The sequence below is a fragment of the Etheostoma cragini genome, chromosome 15, assembly GCF_013103735.1.
Source record: "Etheostoma cragini isolate CJK2018 chromosome 15, CSU_Ecrag_1.0, whole genome shotgun sequence".
Lineage (NCBI taxonomy): Eukaryota > Metazoa > Chordata > Actinopteri > Perciformes > Percidae > Etheostoma > Etheostoma cragini.
In genome coordinates this window covers 15,604,586-15,628,570 of record NC_048421.1, presented here as the reverse complement: position 1 = coordinate 15,628,570, position 23,985 = coordinate 15,604,586, and the positions used below count along the sequence as shown (strand labels likewise).

The 23,985-nt window shown below is 34.9% G+C and overlaps 1 protein-coding gene and 1 long non-coding RNA gene across 4 annotated transcripts in view; one reads left to right on the top strand and one right to left on the bottom strand.

The window, feature by feature from the left end:
• asic2 (acid-sensing (proton-gated) ion channel 2) overlaps positions 1 to 1,325 on the top strand; it is a 357,541-nt gene extending 356,216 nt beyond the window's left edge. For 2 of the 3 annotated variants that reach the window (XM_034894034.1, XM_034894033.1), the window contains exon 11: positions 96 to 197. In XM_034894034.1, the coding sequence (XP_034749925.1) occupies positions 96 to 197 (102 nt within the window). Of the gene's footprint in view, positions 1 to 95 lie in introns of all 3 variants that reach the window. The other variant, XM_034894032.1, reaches the window with a different exon arrangement.
• A 3,291-nt stretch (positions 1,326 to 4,616) lies between these two features.
• On the bottom strand, positions 4,617 to 23,154 carry LOC117957943. The gene is made up of 3 exons (XR_004659627.1): positions 23,141 to 23,154; positions 18,912 to 18,919; positions 4,617 to 4,765 (listed from the first exon to the last, which is right to left on the bottom strand). It is a non-coding gene; the product is annotated as an uncharacterized LOC117957943 (long non-coding RNA).
• Positions 23,155 to 23,985: the final 831 nt, after the last annotated feature.

Below are 23,985 nucleotides of genomic sequence, written 5' to 3'. Positions count from 1 at the left end.
CACCAGCAGTCACCACGTCACCAGAAAAGAATATTTCACATGGGTCCCTACAGGAATTTGCTCTAGGCACTAACTGTTTCAATCTTTTTTCCCAGAGTTCCTGTGACCCAGTGGCAAACCACTCAGAGTCTATCAGCCACACTGTGACAGTTCCCCTGCAGACAACCCTGGGCACCCTGGAGGAGATTGCCTGCTGAGGCCCCCCCGCCCCTGCCTGTGCCCCTCAGAGCCATGCACAGCCAGCGGCTGCCTCCACTGGGTGGCGCTACATCCTCTGTTAGGGCATCCTGCAGGACCTGAACAGGGGAGGGGAGGAGACGAGGACAAGAACAGAAATTGGCCTAAGGACAGCGCTGTGCTCTGTCACACCGCCCTGTCTGAAACACTGATGGGGATTAAGGAGCTGTCGGCTGGACTTATCGGCCCTCTCTGTCACCCTGCACTGTACTGTAGTGGGAGGATGGCCTCCACTGTGCCGGACCTGCAGTGGGGTCTGTGTCTCCACATACACGCACACAGAAAATCTGAGAATGGGTGGGACAACTACCCATATAGGGGGCTTACCCCTGTGCAGCATATCTATGTAACAAACACATTCATAAGTCGCTCACTGCCAAATGAACTGTACACAATTGGTTTTGAACTGCATGCATCGCTCTATCTTGCTCTCTTCTGCTGATGCATATGCTGGACTGCAGTGTTGCTTTACTATACATGTGTGCCATTTGTCTCTCTTTCACTGCAGGACAGACCTGTAACAAGGCCCCAGGTGAGATGTCAAACTTTGAATGTACAGATTGAACATACGGTTGCTTAAAGTCATAATTCAGGTGATACCAATTCTTCAACATTTGATTCTGATGAGCGATTATTTCTTAGTTAATTATCTTGAAGGGAAAGGTGGTTGGTGATGAGTCGGAAAAAATACTTTTGTTCACTAAAAAACGTGATATCTGAACATTTGGCAGCCCGCATTTTTACATATTTATTTCACCTGTCAGTTTCAATTTAGTCAGTTTACTCAAAGGCATGTTTCCTATGTGACTCCTGGGGTGTAACGCTGTTCCTTACAAATATATTTGAAGGGATGTCATACTCTTACTGTTAATTTATATGATTAACTTCTGGCTTCTGGCTGCTGCACCTCACCACAGCACCCCTCTGAATCTCAATTTGTTTTCCTGCCAGACAGCTAGCCATGTACAAATGCTGCAACAAATGGAAATACCCAGCGTTGTTGAACAATTATTTCATTAAGAGAATGTCAAAATGATATTTCAGACAGCTTTTACCACTTTATCAAGGGTGGCATCATTTTGACTTTCTTTTGAACAAAGACAAAACAACCCCAGGCTTGACAATTTTAATACATTTTCATGATCATAGGAATTTTTACACAAGCACCATGAGGGGGTTCTGCCAGGATTTTTTTTGGATACAGGGTCTGCTGTGATATGGTGTAAATATTTGTGTTTTTTCTCATAAAAGTGGGTACCACGCGGACGTTCCCAAAATAGATCTAATTTAAAAGAACATCAACTTCAAGTCCAGAAGTGGCTTCATATTTGTCAAATTCAATCATAATGTTACTCTTTCAGTAGGTGAGAATGTTACGTAACAGGCAGTAGCATTTTGAGGGCAGTTGAATGTCATGCTAAACACACTTTGCTACAAACACAAGGCTCTCTTTCCACTACAGGTGTATCTGAGCCTTAAGTGTCCTCAGAAACAACAGTTACATGTAAACGGCTTTACACCAAAAGTTTGTGTAAGACCATGTGGAGGATTTAGTGTCTGAATCCATGATCATCCTAGCTTGGTCATTGTCATCATGGTAATGTACATTACAGGTAGGAATGAATTCAAGTGCTTTGTGAGACTGTTTGAATTATGATTTCCCATCTGTGGCTCAACCTGCTGTGTGTACTATCTCATGTTGTGGCTTCAGAACAAAATCCTCAGCTGACATGCAGGGGTGTGAGACAAACGTGTCTCGCTTCTCTTGGTGATGACGACGCTGGCTGATTCTTCTCTCTACTTTGGCTTCAATGGTTATCGCAGGACAGCGTTATCTCATTTTGTGATGCAGCATACAGTGTGTGTTTTTAATGTGAAACAATTAAATTAAAAACTTGTTTTGCAATGAAGGCGTTCTGTTGTGGCAACGCAAGTTTATTTGTATTGCAGTGTTCAACAAGGAAGCACTTCAAAATGACAAAGTTAAGGGATTGAAAAAGTGATTATACTGTAGTTCAGCAAGAAGGATGTTATGTGATGCTATAGGATTAGTCAGGGAATCGCCAGCAGGATTTATCCTTTGGGGTCCGTTAATGTCGGCATACATTTGAGTGGCAATCCATCCAATAGTTGAGATGTAGTTCAGTCTGGACCAAAAGCGTTTGACTGACAGACAGAGCAGCATTACCTCCCTAGAGCCATGCCGCTAGCATGGCTAAATAAATAAGAAAATGTAATAAGATGAAAGATATGATTAAACTTATATTAAATGAAAGGGAATAAACAAAACAAAGTGCAAAAGAGATATGAACATAAATCCCTACATTTATTCTAAAAAAATAAGCAAGAGTTTTGAAGCAGCAGTGTGTAGAATTTAGGGGGATCTATTGTGAGAAGTGGAATACAAAATTCATGGTTCTGCTTGACGCCCACTGCTGTTATTATTATTATTATTAGTAGTAGTATTATTAATCATAGTTATATTATCAGTACTGCTATTATAGCTGTAATTGGTGCTACAGTTTATATAATTATATTAAACCTGCTGCTATAATTAATATTAGTCATATTTCTATTTGTATTATTATAGTTGTCAGTATTGTGGTTGTTATATCTCCCCCCCCTCTCCTCCTCTTTAAATTAGTGTATAATCACCTGAATCTAAGTATCATGTTTTCCGTTAGAACGAGCCCTTCATACTGTATCTACATAGGGAGTAGGTCCTCTTCCACGGCCTGCCATGTTTCTACAGTAGCCCAGAAAGGACAAACCATTGGCTCTAGAGAGGGCCTTACCAGTATGTCACCTGAAAGGCGCCGTGGGTTATCCTACACGCTTGGAAAGGGACAGGTGAGCGGAGGGGTATTCATTTGGTTGCAATCGGCAACCTCATCGCTGGATGCCACTTAATCCAACACACTGTCCCTTTAAGCCTCACTTTTTAACCAAGAGTTGGTGTTAGTTTGTAGCCCTGAAGTCGTCCTTAGACCACGTGTCATGTCTCGGGAGGTTTGGACAGTGACCTATGCACTGACTCAGGGACATTCTCAACTGTTAAAGTTGGAACAGAGAATGAGTCAGCACAACCCCTGCGTAAGAAAGCTGTAGAATAACAAGCCATCCAAACGCCACGTACAGTAGCTTGGCAAGGTGCAATTTCCCTCTGACATCCATGCTACATGCACTTAATATTGGCTGAAGTGTCCCTCCATTCAGCCTCAAATTATGTCAGCAGCTTTGACAATGGAGGAGTCAGGCTACAGCAGCGGAAAAATCTGCCTGAAACCCGATTCATCCGGCTGGTCGGGTTTTTTCAGCTTTGCAAACCAGAAAGTGATAAACTGCCCTTTCTCTGTGGCTTCCCATTTGTTTCATTAATTTAGTGTAATGCTTTCTCCTCCAGCTCAGACATGCACAGATCACATTACATTATTGCATTAAAGAATGAACAAATGCTTTAAAAGAAAAAAAGGGCATTCATCTTGAAGCCTCAAAAGAAGAAGCAGAAATTACTTATTAAGTGAATGGATGTACTATACAGTTCAATCTTTTGTGTTACATATTGCAGAAAATTATTCCTGAGTTTTGTTTTCTTAACAAATACGATTCTACAAATTGCCAGAGACTCTTTTGTGGGAACTGCTGCAGGCAGGAAGTTCAGCCTTAGTTCAGTCTCCGTTCATTCAGCATATTTAGGTTATTTAAGCAGAGGAGATCTCATGCAGGTCAGCCATAGTGCATCATCAACTCATTGTAAATTTAACAGTTGCCTTGGCGGAGTCACAACTCACACTCAGCCAAGGCTTAAGGACATTGTATAAACAATAAGATCAAATACTTAAGTTTGAGTTTTCAATAATTTATTTTTTAATCAAGAACTAAAAAATGCTCAGCCAAAGACAAAAAGGGAGCTGGTGTGTGTTTGAAAGAAGTTATGCATCAAAATCTGTTTTTCTTCTTAAAGTTATTGCGCTAAACACAGTAGAGTGTATTTTAGGTCCGCTTTCTTTGCAGTCAGCATTTATTGTAATTGTTTGTAACCTTTTACTTTATTAACAGGGGTATTGTGGAGGACTTTTAAGGTTTTAAGAATTGCAACTCTAGGATCCGGCCTAATGGATTCATTAGCATAAAAGATGGTCTTCTTTTGCACATCTCACTCAACTTATTTGTGGCTTTGTGATGATGAAGATGAAATGATGGTATGTGAAAGTTGAAAAAAAGCTAAATCCTGAAGAAGCCCAAACATTTTCAACACATAGTTTTGGAAGTGTTAATATTTTCTGAGGTGTTTGCTCTTTAAAAGCATTCTAGTAGCGTGTCATAATTTACATTGTGAGATTCTAATTACATTTTGTTTAATACAAAGTCCATCGTTACCCAGAAAATGATCATATGTGTCAATTATGCAAGCAGCTCATAATGAGCCACAATCACGTTTCTTGTTGGGTGACAACCTCTCGTGGCTGTAGTAATTATCGCGAGAGCAAAAAGGAAGTGAGGTCTTAAAGTACAAGAGCACCCAATTCTGAGTAGGGAAAACAAACACAGGAGACTCAGGAGACCGGGGGGGTCGTATCCCGTGGGAAACCAAAAGTCAACTGTCATTTTGAAATTAACAGACCGTAGTGTGCGATGTACGTAACCTCCTCAAGTAGTTTTACATGATTCATTTTAAGCCAATCCTTGATGTTTTACTAACGCTAACTTAGTATTTTTGTAGCCTAAATTTAACTAGTTCAGTTTTGCAATGCTAACTATGTGTATAAATCTGCACAGGTTATGTTAAATAAAACGGTCACAGGATTACAGTCACACAATTAAATGTGCCACTGCCCCTGTGCGGCAGTAAATAGAATGTGTTGTTTTGGGTGTCTTTGGAAATCGACCTATAATGTTGGTAAGGTATTAGGATGTATATCAGTAACTTTACTTGCTGCCCTATGAGTTTCTTAAAAAAAGGCTTTAACCTCAGTAATTCCTCACTCCTCCTCTCATTGATATCCCTCTATAAGCAGGCTACAGACAGCATGTTCCTCAGCAAAGAACAGAACATCAAGCTGGATTTCAAGTAGATTTGATTTAATCTTTCCAACATTGGCAGTTAATCAGGCTTTAAATGATTGTACTCTTCATTCATGTCAGAGAGAGAAATGTTATTAGTAAGCAGATTAAAGAGAAATTGAGAGATAATTGGACACTGAACAAAGAGACAGTCATATATTATCAGACATTCGCTGGAGAGCTGACGGAGAGAAAGCCCAGTGACAGGCACAAAGTCACTGACAAATCCGGGGGCTTCTTTTTTCTTTTTCACCAGTTGTGCTAGTGTTTTTCCATTTACTTCTCCATCCTCCAACACAGTTCCACAGAAGCTATTTCCATCTTGATTTTGGTAACCTTTACCTCAGTCAGTCCACATTGAGGACAGTGCAGTTGACTTTGAGATCTATTATTAATATCCCTGCAAATTTGATCTCCCAAAAGAAAAATTGGCAACATAATTGACTTTTCTATTCCAAACAGATACTAATGGCGTGATCTGTGTTAGCACTGAGAAAGTCTATTTACTAAGTGAAATTAGAAAATAGTTTGTTCTGTTGGGGAAAACCAGTGACCTAAAAATATTCATCCAGGCCAATAAAACAGAGCATCAGAAAGGACTGCAATAATTCATTTTAGGTACATACACTCACTTGCTATTACCTGGGGCTGAATTACCTGGGTAATTTAATTACTTGTTGGCTGGGTTTTTTGCTTATGAGAGTTAATTACTAATTTAATCACCGGCCACAGGCTAACCAGGGTGCTATTTTCTTGTCGTCCTAACAAGCCCCTGGGAAATTAATGGCATTTGGTTAGTTAACTTGGATAGTAATCCATTTGGCTAATAAAATAACACCTGACCGACTGTCATGTGTCAACGTTCCTGAGATCCTTCAGGATAGTAGCAGTATCTCTGTGTGCAATGATAATTATTGAAACAAGGGATCAGGGCCAAAGCCATGAAACCAAGGACACAAAGGAAACCTTGAGAGAAGAGTCTCCACTATTGCAATCATTTTTTTCCAGCTCATCCATCACTGAAGAAATCTACTAGGTGCAAGTTTCAGTATGAAAAAAGTCATCTGGGGATATTACAGTGTGGCATTCCTGCTGTACACTACCTAAGAGGCAACACAGATTAAATTACATCGCCTAATAGTGGAGAAGCAGACCATCGCTGAGTGATATCATGACCAGATGTTGAGTTCTGATTCAATAACAAGTGGCCTTTATCACTCTTGAGAAATATGTATTCAACAGCTTTTTATTTCATCTCATATTTCACGGCGCAATAGTCAGTAAACAAAGTGTGACACGGCTCGCGGTGTCTGGCAATTGGAATTAGGATCATAAAACTATTTCAGGATGAAAACATCTTTAAAACCATCTCCTGCCAAAAAATATCTGTCGTTCATTGAGCTGCCTCATGTTCTGCTTATGCCATCTAGTGGTGATATAGTTGCTCAGTTGAACATATTCTCCACTTTACAGAATTTCCTTTCAGGGATCAATAAAAGTATTTCTGATACTGAGTCTGTCTCCTCTCATGACATTATATAAAGGCCACATATAAACCTTTATAATCATACCACAACGGGATAAGTTTGGAGATAAAACTGTTTGAGGTATTTACTGGAAACATCAATATTTAAATGTCATGCATACAACTATTCTCAGCCTTTTCCAAAGGCATAAAACACTTACCATAGATAAATGTACTTTAAGCAAGAACCAGAGTGCTGCATATACATTTTATAAAAACAATATGCAGTTTTCGTAACCAAAACCTTTGAACTATCAATGTCTCAACAGAATTCATAAATCAATGGCAGAAATTATTTCTATAGAATACTAGAACATGTAATTACTAAATAATCCATCTAACCTTCTTTCACAGGAGTCTGAGACAGTTAGCAACATAAACACATCAAAATTAAACAGCCCTTCCACTTTTTCATCATCTGTAAAAAACAAAATATTTTTGAGCAATTTCACGGAGAAAAGAAAAATTTTAGATGACATATTTAATGATTATGATTAGTAATTCAGATCAAATCAGAATAAGATGACCTACCATAATCAATAGTTATACCAAAAAATTTGATTCACAAAAACGTTTTTTTTAAATGAGTTACATCATCCCTAATGACAGAAAGTGCCATCAGATTGATATAATAATCAGAACCAGATTTACAGCCACATACAATGAATTTGCCATTGAGTCCTTGTGAAAAAAAAAAGAAAAAAAAAAGAAAACTAGAGTGCACAGACCCATGCCAAGGCCATGCCCTATCTGGCAATAATAATGATAATGTTTGTGTAATTAAAGTGTGGTTTTGTGTTTTTTTTGCCCTGTGATTCGAAACCACTTTACTACAAATATTCCTGAAAATCGGGCCAGCAGTTTTTCCGCAATTCTGCTGACAAACAGACAGATTGAACCAAAAAAATAACCTCCTTGGGGGATTTAAATGTTTTTTCAAATTAAAACAGCTGCTTAATTGTGCCATTGGGGCATGTCAATACCATTCTCTTCCAAATTCTATCCAGTACGCCAGGAAACTTGTGCCTTATGTGGGTGCATACCATTTGAATCCAGAATGATGAAAGATGGAACCTCTCCCTGACAATAAAGCTTTATATATAAAGACTTTAAACGAGGAGGCAACCAATGAATAAAAATGCCTTTAACTGCTACAACAGAAAAAAAAAACAGCAATAAGCAGTGTCCAAATTTTTGTTTGACACAATTAAAATCTTAAGGATTATTACTTTAAGATTCCCTTAATTGGAGCTAAGGAGCTTAGGCTAAAACATTAAAAACAGCCTCAGACCAAAAGCTCAGAAAATGTCCCAATGTGGGTGTCCCAATGCTGTTGGCCACATTGTGAATGTGCAAGGGCTTTACTGTACCACCAAAGAGCTTCCAGGAGGTTAAAGCGCCTTCCTACAGCATGTTCACAATTGTGTAAGGATGTGTCAAACAGACCTTTTGTTGTACACTGAAAAAATGTGGACATGTCTTTTTGTTGTCTTTTTGTTGTCTTTTTGTTGTCTTTTTGTTGTCTTTTTGTTGTCTTTTTGTTGTCTTTTTGTTGTCTTTTTGTTGTTAAAAGCAGAGATCAGGTTCCACTATTGGTGTTTCTGACTCTGTCTAGGAGGGGTTCTCATCTTACCTCACCAGGAGAACTGAGCCTGTTGCCTTGGGAGAGGCTAAAACCTTGACGCACAACGTCACCTGTGGAGCCCCTCAAGGTTCAGTGCTCGGCCCCACCCTGTTTATCCTCTACATGCTCCCCCTTGGCCATGTCATCAGCCAACTGTACCTCAAGACAAACCCAACCCCGTCTGCTGTACTGCCATCATCCACTCTGACCCCTGTCTGGAGGAAGTAAAGGCTTATGTTTTTTTCCAACAGCATGTTCCCTTGTATCAGAGAGGCTCCAAAATCATGGTAGCAGCTGTCGCCATGGTCATGCTAAACGTTCTGCGATGCCATGTTCATCTTGCTACACTCTGTGGTGCCCAGCTACGTCCTGCTGTGCCTTGTAATGCCCACAGTGCCCTGCTATGCCATGAACTACTACAAAGAAATCCTACAAACCACTATTTTTCTATTTTTGTTATTTCCACTCTTCATTCTAACCCACACCGGCCCGTCAGACACTGTCTACCAAGAGCCTGGGTCTATCCGAGGTTTCTGCCTAAAAGGAAGTTTTTGCTCGCAACTGTCGCACTGTTGCTTGCTCTGGAGGAAACTACTAGAACTGCTGGGTCCTTGTAAATTCAGGAGTGTGGTCTAGACCTCCTCTATCTGTAAAGTGTCTCAAGATGACTCTTGTTATGAATTGATACTATAAATAAAATTGAATTGAATTGAATTGGATGAAGCAATACTTTCCGCAGCTATACAGCTCCAAGACTGAAGCCATCTTAGTTGGCACTCAACTCCAGGTTCGGCTGGAGTTCATCTGACAATACCATCATCACTATCAACATCAGTCACCAACCATCAGTCATCTGACCTTTGAGGTTCACATCAAACATCTCTGAAAGACCTCCTTCTTCCACCTCAGGAACATCTCCAAACTCCGTCCCACACTCACTCCTGCAGACGCGGAAAAGCTTGTCAACGCTTTGGTCTCTACCAGGCTGGATTACTACAACGCACTCCTCACAGGGATCCCTGAGAAAACCCTTCAGAAGTTGCAGTACATCCCGAACAGCGCTGCTAGGATCCTGTTGAGGGTGCGTGAACATGACCCCATCTCCCCTACTCTCAAATCATATCCACGGTGAAGCCCCCCCCACCTCAAAGAACTCCTCACCCCACAGACTTAAAAACGTACCCTCCAATCTGCCTCAGCGTATCTCCTGAAACCTCCCAGGTCAAAGCTTTGTACATGGGAGATCAGGCTTTCTGCTCAGCTGCTCCCAGACTGTTACCAATTATCTGTTTTAACATGTAGCACTTTGGTATTTGGCAACTCCTTCCATTGTTTGCTACAGATATCTGTACAACACAAAGGAAGCAGCTAGTTAATCCCTTGATTTATGAAAAATGTTAATACTGTTTGCACACAACACATCAAACATAACAGGTGAGATAATGCTTTTTTTGTACTTCAGAAAATGTATTAATTCAAAAAGCATGACACTGGACTTAGACATTAAAATAATACCCTTAAATAAAGGTTATTTCCTGAACTCTGAACTCTCATGCTTTAGTTGACAAAACACACTTGTTTCTGAGTTATTTACATCCCAACCCCATAATTCTGGAAAATGAAGTAAAAGTTTCCCCTCTTTAATCTTGAAGGTCATCTCATTCATCTCCAGAAAAAGCTCTTAAATGGAAAGCCTGATTTCCACTATATCTTTCACCCCGGTCTCAAAGCTGAATTATATCCAGTCTGGTTCATACAGAGGGGCTGCTGTGCCAAACACCATGTACCTGTAATTGAATTTGGATTCAATTATAGCTCAATATATCAGCCTCCAAGGCCCAAATGAATTCAAAGGCTCGCTGTAGAGGTTCATGTTCTTTTTTTCTACTATCCGTGACTCAAAACATCACTACTTCAGACTCTATTAAAACTGTTGATTTCTTAAACCTTTGATTGCCCTCTCCTCTACCTAAATTAGCTGTACCGTGTTCACACTGAAAAGAACTTCTAAAATGCCTCAGTATGAGCAGACAAAGAATCCAAACCCTATGTATAGTAATACCATTAATTATTAAGTTTAAATAAATCTACTAATGATTCTCTGGTCTGGTCCCACTCTTTGTTTTTACTATTTTTTTTGTATTTGTTTTTTCTCCTTGAATAAATCTCAAGTCCTTAAAAGGTGTTCCCAGTTCACACAAGGACAGCAAACTGTATTTGCTGTATTTTTGTTTGCTAAGAATCTGAGTTATCTCATTTATAGGTTAAACAGTCTGTCATTTTGAGTTCGGTACTAGCCCAACCTCTTCAAGCTAAAGCCTCAGTAGCAAAACATATTTGACATTTAAAAATATAACAAACCCATAGGTTTTTTGGTGGATTAATTTCCACTTCTTCAATTGCAGTGACGAAAAAGACTGAGGCCATTAAACTGTAAATTACTCAGAGGCTCACAGAAGGTTTTAAAGAGTAGTTTAACATTGGAACATAAGGAATTGTACCTACTGTGTATGTTAGCTGTAGTTGAATTTAACTAAGCACAGAAGTACTGTACTACAATTTAGAGGTACTTGTACTTGAGGATTACCATTTTATGCTACTTTATACACCCATCCACTACATTTTTTAAGCCAACATTTTTCCAGAACAAACAAGTGAATGAATAGAGTGACTAACCCAATGCAAAATATGTTACAAAGAGTAATATCTGTAATACACAAGAGTGAGTAAACTTTGTTTAAAAAGTCATAAAAAAGTCATTGTATACTTGAAAAATACTTAACATACTTTTACTTTAGCTCAAATACCAATAATATATACAAAACTTATGGTTCCCATTTGCCATTTACTCCTGAGAGATCACATTTATGATCACATGAACAATTTCGTTTTTTGTGACAAAACAAGGAAATCTAATCATGAAAAAGGTAAAAAAAAATCCTTAGAGCATAATCAGAACAGGTGTTGAACAAAGGTTCAGTTCAAACCTAAAAACACAAAGCTAAAATGTTTGTACTGTTTGAAGTGTACTATGCAACTCATAGCTAAAATATATGTATTTGCTTGAAGTGTAACTCATAGTTAAAATATATGTACTGTTTGAAGTGTGCTATGCCACCCAAGATATATATTGGTGTGATGTATGTATGAACTAAATATTAGAAACAGCTAAAACTATATAATAGGCGTTTGGTGTGACCTTCGGCACACTTTTAAGTGTGCTAAGGGTCAAACTTACCGTAACAGTGGATGTTGTCTGAACATGTCTTCTGCTGTGGCCACCTGTGTGATTAAGTAATGGTGGAAATACCCCAATTTCCAGAGGGGAGGGTTTTTTAGCCTTGGCTATGACTATAAATACGAGTTGGTGTGGCCTCTCTCTTCAGCACGGCTTACCCACTTACCGTTTTTTTTTTCTATTTTCTAATTTTGGATACTTTTTGCTTTTAGGGTAGGAAGGGAAAAGATTGTTTCTGTATTTTGTACTTGTTTTTGATCATTCACCAAAGAATAAAACTACCTGAGCTTGTTGTGAGCTAGGGGACCAAAAGACTTGTATTCCTTGGCTTTAGTCATTTAATTTCTCTCTTTCACTACTCGGCCTTCCGAGGGCAGAAGTTTCCCTCCTGTGAGGATAGTTCAGACACCTCTTTAACCACATGGGCGAGTTGCAGCCCGGCGGGGATTGACATTGACAGTCAGACCTCCTGTTATCTCTCTTATTGGGAGTGCATTTCCCCATCCGCTCTGCCGGTCAGAACCACGGAGCACTTAGCCTCTCTCAGACCGGCGACCAACAAAGGCCAGCGGGCGTCCTTGAGAAGGAGGGGACCTTTGGTGACCTTGGGAGTAACAGTTCCTGACCGTGACTACTAAAGAAAAATCCTTGGTGGTAAAGATCCCCTCGGGCAGTGCTTAAAATATACAGGGGGACAAAAGCCCGTCAGTTGGGGATGTCTGGGGTAAAATCAGAAAAGGCCTCTTGTCTCACCTCTGGTTACCCTGATCCGGGCGGGGGTCCCTTAATTTAGCAAGGGTGTGTGAGTCTCTAGTAAAAAGAAATAAAACGAATTAATTCTAAAATGTTAAATTAGCGAATCACTGTGTGGGGATAAAGAATCTAGCATCTATACAATCAGGGAAGTATCAAAGCAACTCCTTTTAGTATAGACCAAAACATCCGCCTCGCTGACAGATACTGGTGGTATTAAACGGCAGAAGTGGGCACAGTAGGAACGGGGGTTACTGAGGGGAAGATATAAAATGAGTTAGCCCTCGACCCAACGAGAGCGATACGTTGCCTCAGTAACTGTCACACCGTTCGACACAGGTGAAAGGGCTTGAAATGTAACAATTTTGTAACTGTGTGAGAATAGCTGATGCAGAAAAACAGCTTCAAGTTTCATTGCACCTGTAATTGAATATTGAATACCTCATAGTGTTCTATGTGCAGTCATTATGTTCTTTACAGAAAATGAGCCAAGGCAAATGTGTTTGTGTTACAAGAAATAATAAATAGCATAAGTTTTCTTTAGGGAAGCATTGAAAACAGGTTACCGACCCACAAGAACACACAAGGGTTAAAAGTCAAAGCACAGTGTCAAAAAAAGTCTTGACAACATTGTAGTATAGTACGTCTTAATATCCTTGGAAAGTGTTGAATAAAAAGTCAAAACGTCATTGTATGTTGAGATAGTCATAAAAAAGTATAGTACGTGGAAATTTCATGGTATGTCAAAAGTCATGTAAAAGTCAGTTTAGTACGTTAAAAAAAGTCATGTAAAAGGCATGATATAGTGAGTTACAAAAAGGACAGTATATGTAGAAAAAAGTCATATTGTATGTCAAAAAAGTCATGAAAAAGTCATAGTATGTTGAAAAGTCATACAGTCTGTCAAAAAAAGTCAGTATAGTATGTCAAAAATAATTAGCTCAGTATGTCAAGAAAAGTCACATCATGTCAAGAAAAGGCATAAAAAAGTCATATTGTCAAAGAACTATAGTACAGTATGAAAAAAATTCATGGTATTGTATTAGGAAAAAAATAATCGTAATTTGAAGTAATTTTTAGTAATTTGAAAAAGTCATGAAAAAATATGCATAGTGTGTCGAAAAAGTTTTAAAGTCATAGTATAGTATATTAAAAAAAGTTATAGTATGTCAAAAAGTAATAAAAAGTCACAGTATAGAATGTCGGAAAAGTGATAATATAGTATGTCAAAAAAGGCATAGTATGTCAAAAAGTCATTTCATGGTATAGTATGTCGAAAAAAGTAATAATATAATATGTTGAAAAAGTTATTTGATGTCAAAATAGTGTAGTATGTCAAGTCTTAGCATGTCAAGAAAAGGCATAAAAATTTCATAGTATAGTATGTCAAAACAAAAGGTTTCCGTTTCGAAATAATTCATAAAAAGTCATAGTTTAGTATGTCAATGAAAACTTAGAAAAGTCATTGGGTGTCGGAAGTGTTAAGTTGAAAAAGTCAGTGTAACATGTCAAAGTCATAGCATGTCAAGAAAAGGCACACAAAGTCATAGCATGGTAAGTGGAAAAAACCTAAGTCATGGTTTTGTCACGGTATGTTGAAAAAGTGGGTGTAGTATTACTAAAAAGTGTTAGTATATTGAAAAAAGTGATAATATTAGAAAGAATTCATGGTATAGTATGTTGAAAACATATCAGTCGTAGCCACTTGGCACATGGCACTGGTCGCACCTGCAGCCCATCGGGTAATCAGGGGAAGGCATTAAGATAGCCAGCCCAAGGCCGCAAGATATTGGCTGGAAAAAGGACTGACCTCTCGCTCTGATTTAAACCCTCCCAGGAACACACCACCTGAAGACTGAAAGACCCTGGATTGGTAGGAATCCTAAAATAAAGTTTGGTCCACTACCCTTTTCATGAGCCAAGTTATTAAAGAACACTACGTTTAAGCCAGCTGTCTCTGAGTCACCTTATTTCATTGTGAGTCGGGCTTTCAAGTCCCCTGAGTCGCTACAATGGTATTGCAAAAAAAGTAATAGTATAGTATGTTGAAAAAAACTATGTTGGAAAAAAGTCATGTAATAGTATGTTGAAAAAATTTCAGTGACAGTATAATATTTCGGAAAAATTTCATAGTACGAAGAATTTCATAGTCCTAGTGTAGTGTGTTGAAAAATCATGAAAAGGAAATTGTATAGCATTTCATAGAGTCACAGTATAGCGTAGCAAACCTGCGGAAACAGGCCGGCACAGAGGGGAGGGTCCACAGTCTCAGATTGAGGGGGTCTTTTTGCCTGTACAATTGCTGCAGCTGCTTGCCATATGGCAAAGTCACACCTGCAGCCCGTGAGGTAATCAGGGTCAGGCGTGAAGAGAGCTAACCCAAGGACGCATGGGGAAGAGTGAGGAACATTGGCCCAGAGAGGCAACGCTGCAGCAGTTTCTTGCTCAGTGTGGATAATGGCTGGAAAAAGGACTGACCTCTCGCTCTGCTTTAAACCCTCCCAAGGCAACGCCACATAGGACTGACAGACTCCGGATGGAAAGAATCCTAAGCTAAAGTTTGGTTCACTACCCTTTTTCTGAGCTAGGTCATTAAAAAACATTTTATGTTAAAGCCAACTGTCTCTGAGTCACCTAATTTTATTGTGAAACGGGCTTTCAAGTCCTCGGGGTTGCCACAATAGTATGTCGGGGAAAATAAGTCAAAGTAAAGTATGTCAAAAATGTGATAGTATAGTATGTCAATAAAAGAAAAGAGTCATAGTATTGTTTTAAAAAGGTATAAAAAAGATTATTGTATGTTGATAAAAGTCAGTATGTCAAGTTATAGTAAAGTATGAAAAGACTGTGTCGTTATGTCAAAAACAATCATAGCATGTTGAAAAAAGTCAGTTTAGTTTGTCTAAAAAATGGATAGTATCAAAAAAAGTCAAGTCATAGTATTGTATGTAGACAAAGAGTCATAAAGGTCATGGTATAATATGTCAAAAGAAGTCACAGTATAGTATGTCAAAGTCATCGTATTGTATGTCGAAAAAGGCATAAAAAAAGTTATAGTGTGTTGAAAAAAATAAAAGAATTATGGAAATAAATGTTGATAAAAGACATGAAAGTCATGGTATGTCAAAAAGACAGTATGAGTTGAAAACATACATAGTTATCAGAAAAAAGCCAGTGTGGTACGTAAAAAAAAACAAGTCATGCTATAGAATGTTGAAAGAATTCATGAAGAAATCATAGTATGTCAAAAAATGCATTAAAAAAGTCATAGTATAGTGTATTGAAAAGAGTCATAGTACAGTCTCTTAAAAAAAGCATATGCCTAGTATAGTATGTTTAAAAAAAGTTATAAAAAAGTCAATAGTATGTCAAAAAAAGTCATAGCATAGTATGTCTAAAAAAGACATTGTATAGTGTGTTGAAAAGGTTATAGTATAGAATTCTGAAAAACGTGATAAAAGACATACAAAACTCATACCATAGAAAGTAGAAAAGATGACGTGTTAAAAAAGTCATAAAAAAGTAAATATGTCAAAAACAGTCATTGTATGGTATGTGGGAAAAAGTAGTATAAAGGTCATAGTATAATATGTTGAAAAATAAGTCCTACAAATGCCATATAGTATGTCGGAAAAAGACACAAAAGTCATGGCATATTAGAAAAAATTTAAAAAAGTGATATTATAGTATCTTAAAAAGGTCATAGTATAGTATGTAGAAAAAAAGTCATAAAAGAGTCATTAGCATGTTGAAAAAAGTCTTGGTATAGTATGTGGGAAAACGTCATAGTAAACTATGTCAAAAAATGTCATAATGAAGTCATAGTTTTGTGTCTCAAAAAAGTCATAAAAGAATCTCTGACAAAGTCATAGTGCTGTATGTTGAAAAAAGTCATACAACAGTATGTAAAAAATAGTCATATAAAAAGAAAGAGTATAGTATGTCGAAAAAAATCATAAAAGACTCAGTGTAGTATGTCGACAAGTTCATAGTATTGTATGTAAAAAAAAGCATAAAAATTCATAAAAAGTCATAGTAAAGTATGTCAAAAATAGTCATTTAAAAGTTATAGTATAGTGGGTTGAAAAAAACATAAAATCAATGATATGGGATGTGGAAAAGACAGGATCTGTCAACAAAGGGGAATAACATGTTAAAAACAATCATAGTATAGTACGTTGAAAAAAAGTCATAGTGTAGTATGTTGAATATAGCCACGTAAAATTGATAGTGTAGTAAGTTGGAAAAACTTTTATTATAGTATCTAAAAAAAAAGTCATGGTATAGTGTGTTGACATAGTGTTGTATTTTGCAAAAAGACATGTAAAAGTCACAGCATGGTGTGTCAAAAAGACAGTATGTGTCAAAAACAGGCCTTCATAGAAAATAAATGAAATTCATAGCACTGTGTGTTGAAAGAAGTGATAGTATTGTATCTCAAAAAAGTCATGGCATTGTGTGCTGAAAAAGGTCATATAAAAGTAATAGTATAGTATTTTTTTTTAAAATCCCGAAAGATTTAAAGTATTGTATGTCAATATAGGCAGTAAAAAGTAATAGTGTAGTATGTCAAAAAGACAGGATGTGTCAAAAAAAGTCATATAAAAGTCATTAATATGTCATGGTATAGTATGTGGGAAAAAGTCAAAGTAAAGTGTGTTGAAAAAAGTCATAGTATAGTGTGTCTAAAAAAAAATCAAGAAGAAGTCAAAGTTTTGTATCTCAAAAAAGTCATAAAAGACTCATAGTCATAGTACTGTACGTTGAAAAAAGTCATAGTATAGTATGTTGAAAAAAAAGTCAGATAAAATCATAGCATCGCATGTAAAAAAATACATAAAAGAGATAGAATAGGGTAGTATTTTGACAAAGTCATAGTATAGTACGTCCAAAAATGTCATGAACAAATCATAGTATAGTACGTAGAGAAAAAAGGCATAGTATAGTATGTTGTAATAGTCATATAAAGTAAAAGTATAGTATGTGGAAAAAACATAAAAGTAATAGTATAGTACATTGAAAATACAGTGTTAAAAAAATCAAAAGTATGTCTAAACAGTCATACTATTGTATTTTGAAAAAAGTTATAAAAAGTTAACAGTATATTACATCAAAAAAAGTGATAGTGTTGTATCCAAAAAAGGTCATAGTATAGCATGTTGAAAAAAGTCATAATAAGAGTCAAAGTATTGTATGTTGAAAAAAGGCATAGAAAGTCATTGCATAGTATGTCAAAAAAGTCATAGTATAGTATGTTGAAAACAGTTGTATGAAAGTTGTAGTTTAGTATGTCAAAAAAACATAAAACAGTATAGTGTGTCAGTAATGACAGTATATGTCGAAAAAAAGTCAAAAAGTCCAAATGTCCAAAAATGTCATGAAAATCATAGTATTGTATTTTGAAAAAAAAGGCATAGTCATAGTACAGCATGTGGGAGAGAGTCATGAAGAAGTAGTATTTTATCTCCAAAAAGGCATTAAAAAGTCATACTATAGCATGTCAACAAAAAAGTCATAGTACAGTATGTTCAAATTTGTTGTATGAAAGGTATAGTTTAATATGTCAAAAAACATAAAACTAATAGTTTAGTATGTCAAAATGACAGTATATGTCAAAAAAGTCCAAACGTCCAAAAATGTCATGAAAAAATCATAGCATAGTATGTTGAAAAAAAAGGCATAGTATGGTATGTTGAAATTAGTCATGTAAAGTCAAAGTATAGTATGGGGAAAGAAACACAAAAGTAACTGTGAAGCATGTTGAAAATACAGTGTTGAAAAAAGTCATAAAAAAATCAATAGTATGTCAAAACAGTCATAGAATAGTACATGGGAGAAAGTCATAGTACAGTATGTGGAAAAAAGTCATGAAGAAGTCGTAGTATTTTATGTCCAAAAAAGGCATTAAAAAGTTACACTATATCATGTCGACAAAGTCATAGTATAGTATTTCAAAAAACATTACACAAAATTATTGGTGTAGTAGTTCGAAAAAAATGTGATAGTGTAGTATCCAAAAAAAGTCATAGTATGGTATGTTGAAAAAAGTCATAAAAGAGTTATAGTATTGTATGTATAGTATGTAAAAAAGTTTATTAAAGTCACAGTATAGTATGTGGAAAATAGTCATATTAAGGTCATAGTATAGTATGTAGAAAATAAGTCATATTATAGTATGTTGAACAAAATAATAAAAAAGTCATAGTTTAGTAAGTTGACAAAGTCATAGTATTGTATGTCGAAAAAAGTTATGAAAAAGTGGTAGTATAGTATACAAAAAACTCATAGGATATCGTGTCAAAAATGTCATAAAAGAGTCATATTATTGTATGTCCAAAAAAGGCATAAAAAGTCATAGTATATTATGTTGAAAAAAGTCATCTTGAAAATAGCCGTGTAAATTCAACAGTAATGGTAGTAGTAATATTATGTCAAAATGTCAGTGTCTGTTGAAAAAAGTCATAGAAAACTCAATTTACTGTTAAAAACAGCCAAAGTATTGTATGTGGGAAAAGGTCATGAAGAAGTCATAGTATTTTACTAAAAAAAATGCATTAAAAAAAGGAATAGAGTAGTACGTCGAAAAAAAGTTATGGTATAGTATGTGGAAAAAAGTCATAGAAAGTCAAAAAAAGGCATTAAAAAGTTACAGTATGGTATGTGGAATATCATCATATAAAAGTCATAGTACAGTATGTCGAAATAAAGTCATATTATAGTTTGTCGAACAAAATGATAAAAAAATCATAGTATGGTATGATGACAAAGTCATAGTATTGTATTTCGAAAAAAGTAATGAAAAAGGGATAGTAGAGTATACAAAAAAGTTATACTAAACTATGTCAAAAAAGTCATAAAAGAGTCATAGTATTGTTTGTTGAAAAATGCATAAAAATTCATAGTAAGACAAGGCAAGGCAAAGCAGCTTTATTTGTATAGCACATTTCAGCAACAGGGCAATTCAAAGTGCTTTACACAAAATCAGCTAAACAGATAAAACACAGGTATCCTCAAAATAATAAATAAAATAAAATTCATAAAATAGATCAAACACAAGTGTAAACTTGAGACTACCTTCACAGTAACTAGTCACTGTTAGTGCTACCTTTTGTAATCACCCTCAGTGTCACTACAGTGTTACCTTTTGTCTCCTTGGACTATTCTTCACACTAATCAAGCCAATTTAGTGCTGCCTTTCGTGTCCATTTTCGACAGTACACACTCACAAGTTTTCTTTAAAGTGCTAGCCTTCAAGTCTGTCTTTCTCTGTATGAAACCCTAACCCAAACTCACTTGAGACTACCCTCACACTAATTAGTCAATTTTAGTGCTACCTTTCGTGATTATCCTCAGTGTCACTACCCTTCACGACTCTATTTTTAGAGACTCCTTGGACTCTTCTTCACACTAATCAAGCCAATCTAGTGCTGCCTTTCGTGTCTACTTATGACACTACACATTCACAGTTAAAACAGTTAAAACAGTTAACAATAAAAACATAGAAAAACACATAAAAAACACAAGAATAAAAGTTACAGTGCAGCATAAGAAATTAAACATTAAAGAAAGGCAGCATCAAAAAGAAAGGTCTTCAGCCTTGATTTAAAAGTAAAGTATGTTGAAAAAAAACATACAAGTAACAGTATATTAAGTCATCATTACCATGGTATAATTTGTTGATTAAAGAAATATAAAGTCATAGTATAGTATGTTGAAAAGACAGTATGTGTCGTAAATAGTCATGAAAAAATCATACGTATGTTGAAAAAGTCCATAAAAAAAAATAATTTATATAATTTATATAATAATATAAATGTATAGTACGTGTGGTATAGTCTGTAAAAAAGTCAAATAGTAATAGTGTAGTATGTGGAAAATATTCATGTAAAAGTCATGGTATGGTGTATTGAAAAAAATGAAAGTAGCGTATAGAATGTTGAAAAGTCATTAGTATGTCAAAAAAAGTAATGAAGGAGTCATAGTACTGTATGTTGACAAAGTCATAGTATTGCATGTTGAAAAAAGGCATAAAACAGTCATAGTACAGTGTGTCAAAAATAGTCATGTGAAAGTCATAGTGTAGAATGTCGAAAAAACATAAAAGTAATAGAATAGAGTGTTGAAAGGACAGTGTCTGTCGAAAAAAGTCATAAAAAGTAATTAGTATGTCAAAAACAGTCAAAGTGTGTGGGAAAATGTCATAGTAAGGTTTGTCAAAAAAAGAATATTATAGTATGTCGAAAAAAAGTCATGAAGAAGTCATAGTTAAAAACAAAACATAAAAAGTCATAGTATATACTGTATGTCAAAAAAAGTGAGATGAAATTTATACTAAGGTATGTCAAAAAAGTCTTGTTATAGTATCTAAAGAAAGTCATACTATGGTATGTAAAAAAGAGTAATTAAAGAGTCATTGCATACTATGTCGACAAAGTATTGTATGTCAAAAAAAGTTAAAGTACAGCATGCCGAAACAAGTGACAGTGGAGTATCTAAAATATCTAAAAAAAAGTCGCAGTGTGGTATATCAAAAAAAGTCATTAAAATGAAAACTTAAAAAAAAAGCATAGTACAGTATGTCGATAAAAGACATCTAACAGTCATAGTATAGTAAGCTGAAAAAACTGTGTGTTGAAATAAGTAACAACATAGTAATTAGTATGTCAAAAACAGTCATAAAAAGTGATTGTATTGAATGTTGAAAAAGTGATGATATAGTATTACAAAAAATTATATAGTATTTGTTGAAAAACGTCATAGTATAGCATATCAAATCTAGTCATGTTATAGTATCTCAAAAAAGTCATAAAAAAGTTATAGTACAGTATGTCGATTAAAAACATAAAGTCAAAGCATTGTGTGTTAATAAACAAGTTGTTGTATAGTATGTCGAAAAAAGTCATAGTATAGTATATCAAAAATAGTCATATAAAAGCGATGGTATAGTATGTCCAACAAAGACTTTGTATAGTATGTTGAAAAAAAATCATAAAAAGTCACAGTATAGTATGTCAAGAAAAAGTCATAGTATGTCAATAATAGTCATAAAGGTCATGGTATAGCATGTCAAATAATAGTGTAGAATGTCGAAAAATAGTGATAGTATAGTATTGTCCAAAAAGTTATTTAATGTCAAAAAAGTCATGGTGTAGTATCTCGAAAAAAGTCATAGCATCTCAAGAAAAGGCATAAAAAAGTATGTCTGTATGTATGTCTGTAAGTATGTATATGTGTATTGCATGTCAAAATGTATTGTATTGTCAAAAAAAATCATAGTATGTAGTAAAAAAAAGTTATTGTAAACTTGTAATTATACAGTTTTACGAAAAAAAGTCATTAAAAAATCATAGTATAACACGTCAAAAGGGTAATAGTATAGTATCTAAAAAAATGCATAACATAGTAAGTCATAAAAGAGTCTTAGTATAGTATGTTTACAAAAAGTTACAGTATTGTATGTCAAAAAAAGGCCTGTTAGAGTATATCAAAAAAAAGTCACAGTACACTATGTCAAAAATAGTTGTGAATGAAAATCACAGTATAGAATGTCGAACAAAAGACATCAAAGTCATTGTATAGTATGTTGAAAAGACAGTGTGTGTCAAAAAAAGTCAGTGGTATTTCAAAAACAGTCATAGTATAGTATATGGGAAAAAGTCACGAAGAAGGCACAGTATTGGATGTCAAAAGTTCATAAAAAATCATGGTAAAGTGTATCGAAAAAAGACATAAAACTCATAGTATGGTATGTCGAAAAAAGATAGTATATGTTAAAAAAGGTCTTAAAAAAGTAATGGTATAGCATTTAGAAAAAACAGTAAATGTCACCATAAAAATTCCTAGAATAGTTTTTTGAAAAAAGTCTTAAAGAAGTGATTGTATTGACTGGTATTTCAAAAATAGTCACAGTATAGTATATTGGAAAAAGTCATGAAGAAGTCATAGTATTGTATGTCCAAAAAGTCATAAAAAGTCAGTATTGTATGTTGAAAAAAATGCCATATAAAAGTCATGGTATGGCATTTCGAAAAAACAGCCCATGTTGAACAACATAACAAAGTCTTAAAAAGTGAGTGTAATGAACGTTGAAAAAGTAATAATATAATCTTAGTAAAAAGTTATAGTATATTATGTTGAAAAAGTCATAGGACAGTAGTATTGTACTTTTATGTACAATACTATGACTTTTTTTGAAATACTGTCCTATGACTTTAAGTGATAGGACAGTATATAAGTCATAAAAAAGTATAGTATTTCAATTAAAAACATAAAGTCATATTATTGTATGTTGAAAAAAGTAATTGTATAGTATGTCAAGTATAGTATGCCAAAAAATGTCACAAAAAATGGATTGTATAGGATGTCAAAGAGTCATAGTATAGTATGTCAAAAATAGTTATAAAAGTCAACGTATACTATGTCAAAATAAAGTAATTAGCTAGTAAAAAACATTAAAAAAAATTCTAATATTTTATAATACTAATATAGTAATAATACTAGTATACTAGTATAGTATGTCAAAATAAAGTAGAAGTGTAGAATGTCAAAAACTATCTAAATATATAATATATTAAAAAAAGTCATAGCATATCAAGAAAATGCCTAAAAAGTCATAGTATTGTATGTCAAAATTTATAGTAAAGTATTGTCGAAAAAAGTCATAATACAGTTTGTCCAAAAAAGTCATAGTATTACAAACAAGTCATTAAAAAGTCATGGTACAATACGTTGAAAAAGTCATGAAAAGTAATTGTATAGAATTTAAAATAAGTCATAGCATATTATGTCAAGAAAAAAAGTAATAGTATAGTGTCAAAAAAATAAGTTATAATATGGTTTGTCAAAAAAGTCATAAAAGAGTCCTGGTATAGTATACAAAAAGTATTGTATGACAAAAAAAGACATGTAAGTCATTGTATAGTATGTCAAAAAACTGTATGTGTCAAAAAAAAGTAATTTGCTTTTCTAAAACAGTATATGGGAAAAGGTCATGAAGAAGTCATAGTGTTGTATGTCAAAAAAGTCATAAAAAAAGTTATAGTATAGCATGCTAAAAAAAATGTCATATAAAAGTCATGTCAAGTCATGTGTGAAGTCATGAATGATAGTCATCATTCTGTCTTGAGAAAAGACATAAACGTCATAGAATAGTATGTCAAAAAAACAACACATGTCAAAAAACAAAATATGTAAAAAACATAATAAAACGTCATAGAATAGTGTGTCGACAAAGGTTCTTAAAAAGTAACTGTAGTATGTCAATAAAAGTCATAGTATAGTATGTCAAAAAAAGGGATAGTATTGCATGTCAAAAAAATACTTAGTCTTGATAGAGTATGTTGTAAAAGGTTGAGGTATAGTTTGTCATGAAAAGTAAGTATATGTATGATGTAAGAATGTAAGAATACATAAAAAGTAATAGAATATTTAGTATATCGTAAGCCATAGTAGTATGTCATAAACAAGTTCTAGTATAGCATTGCATAAAAATGTTGTAGTATACTATGTCATAAAGGTCATAGTAGTATGTCATAAAGAAGTCAT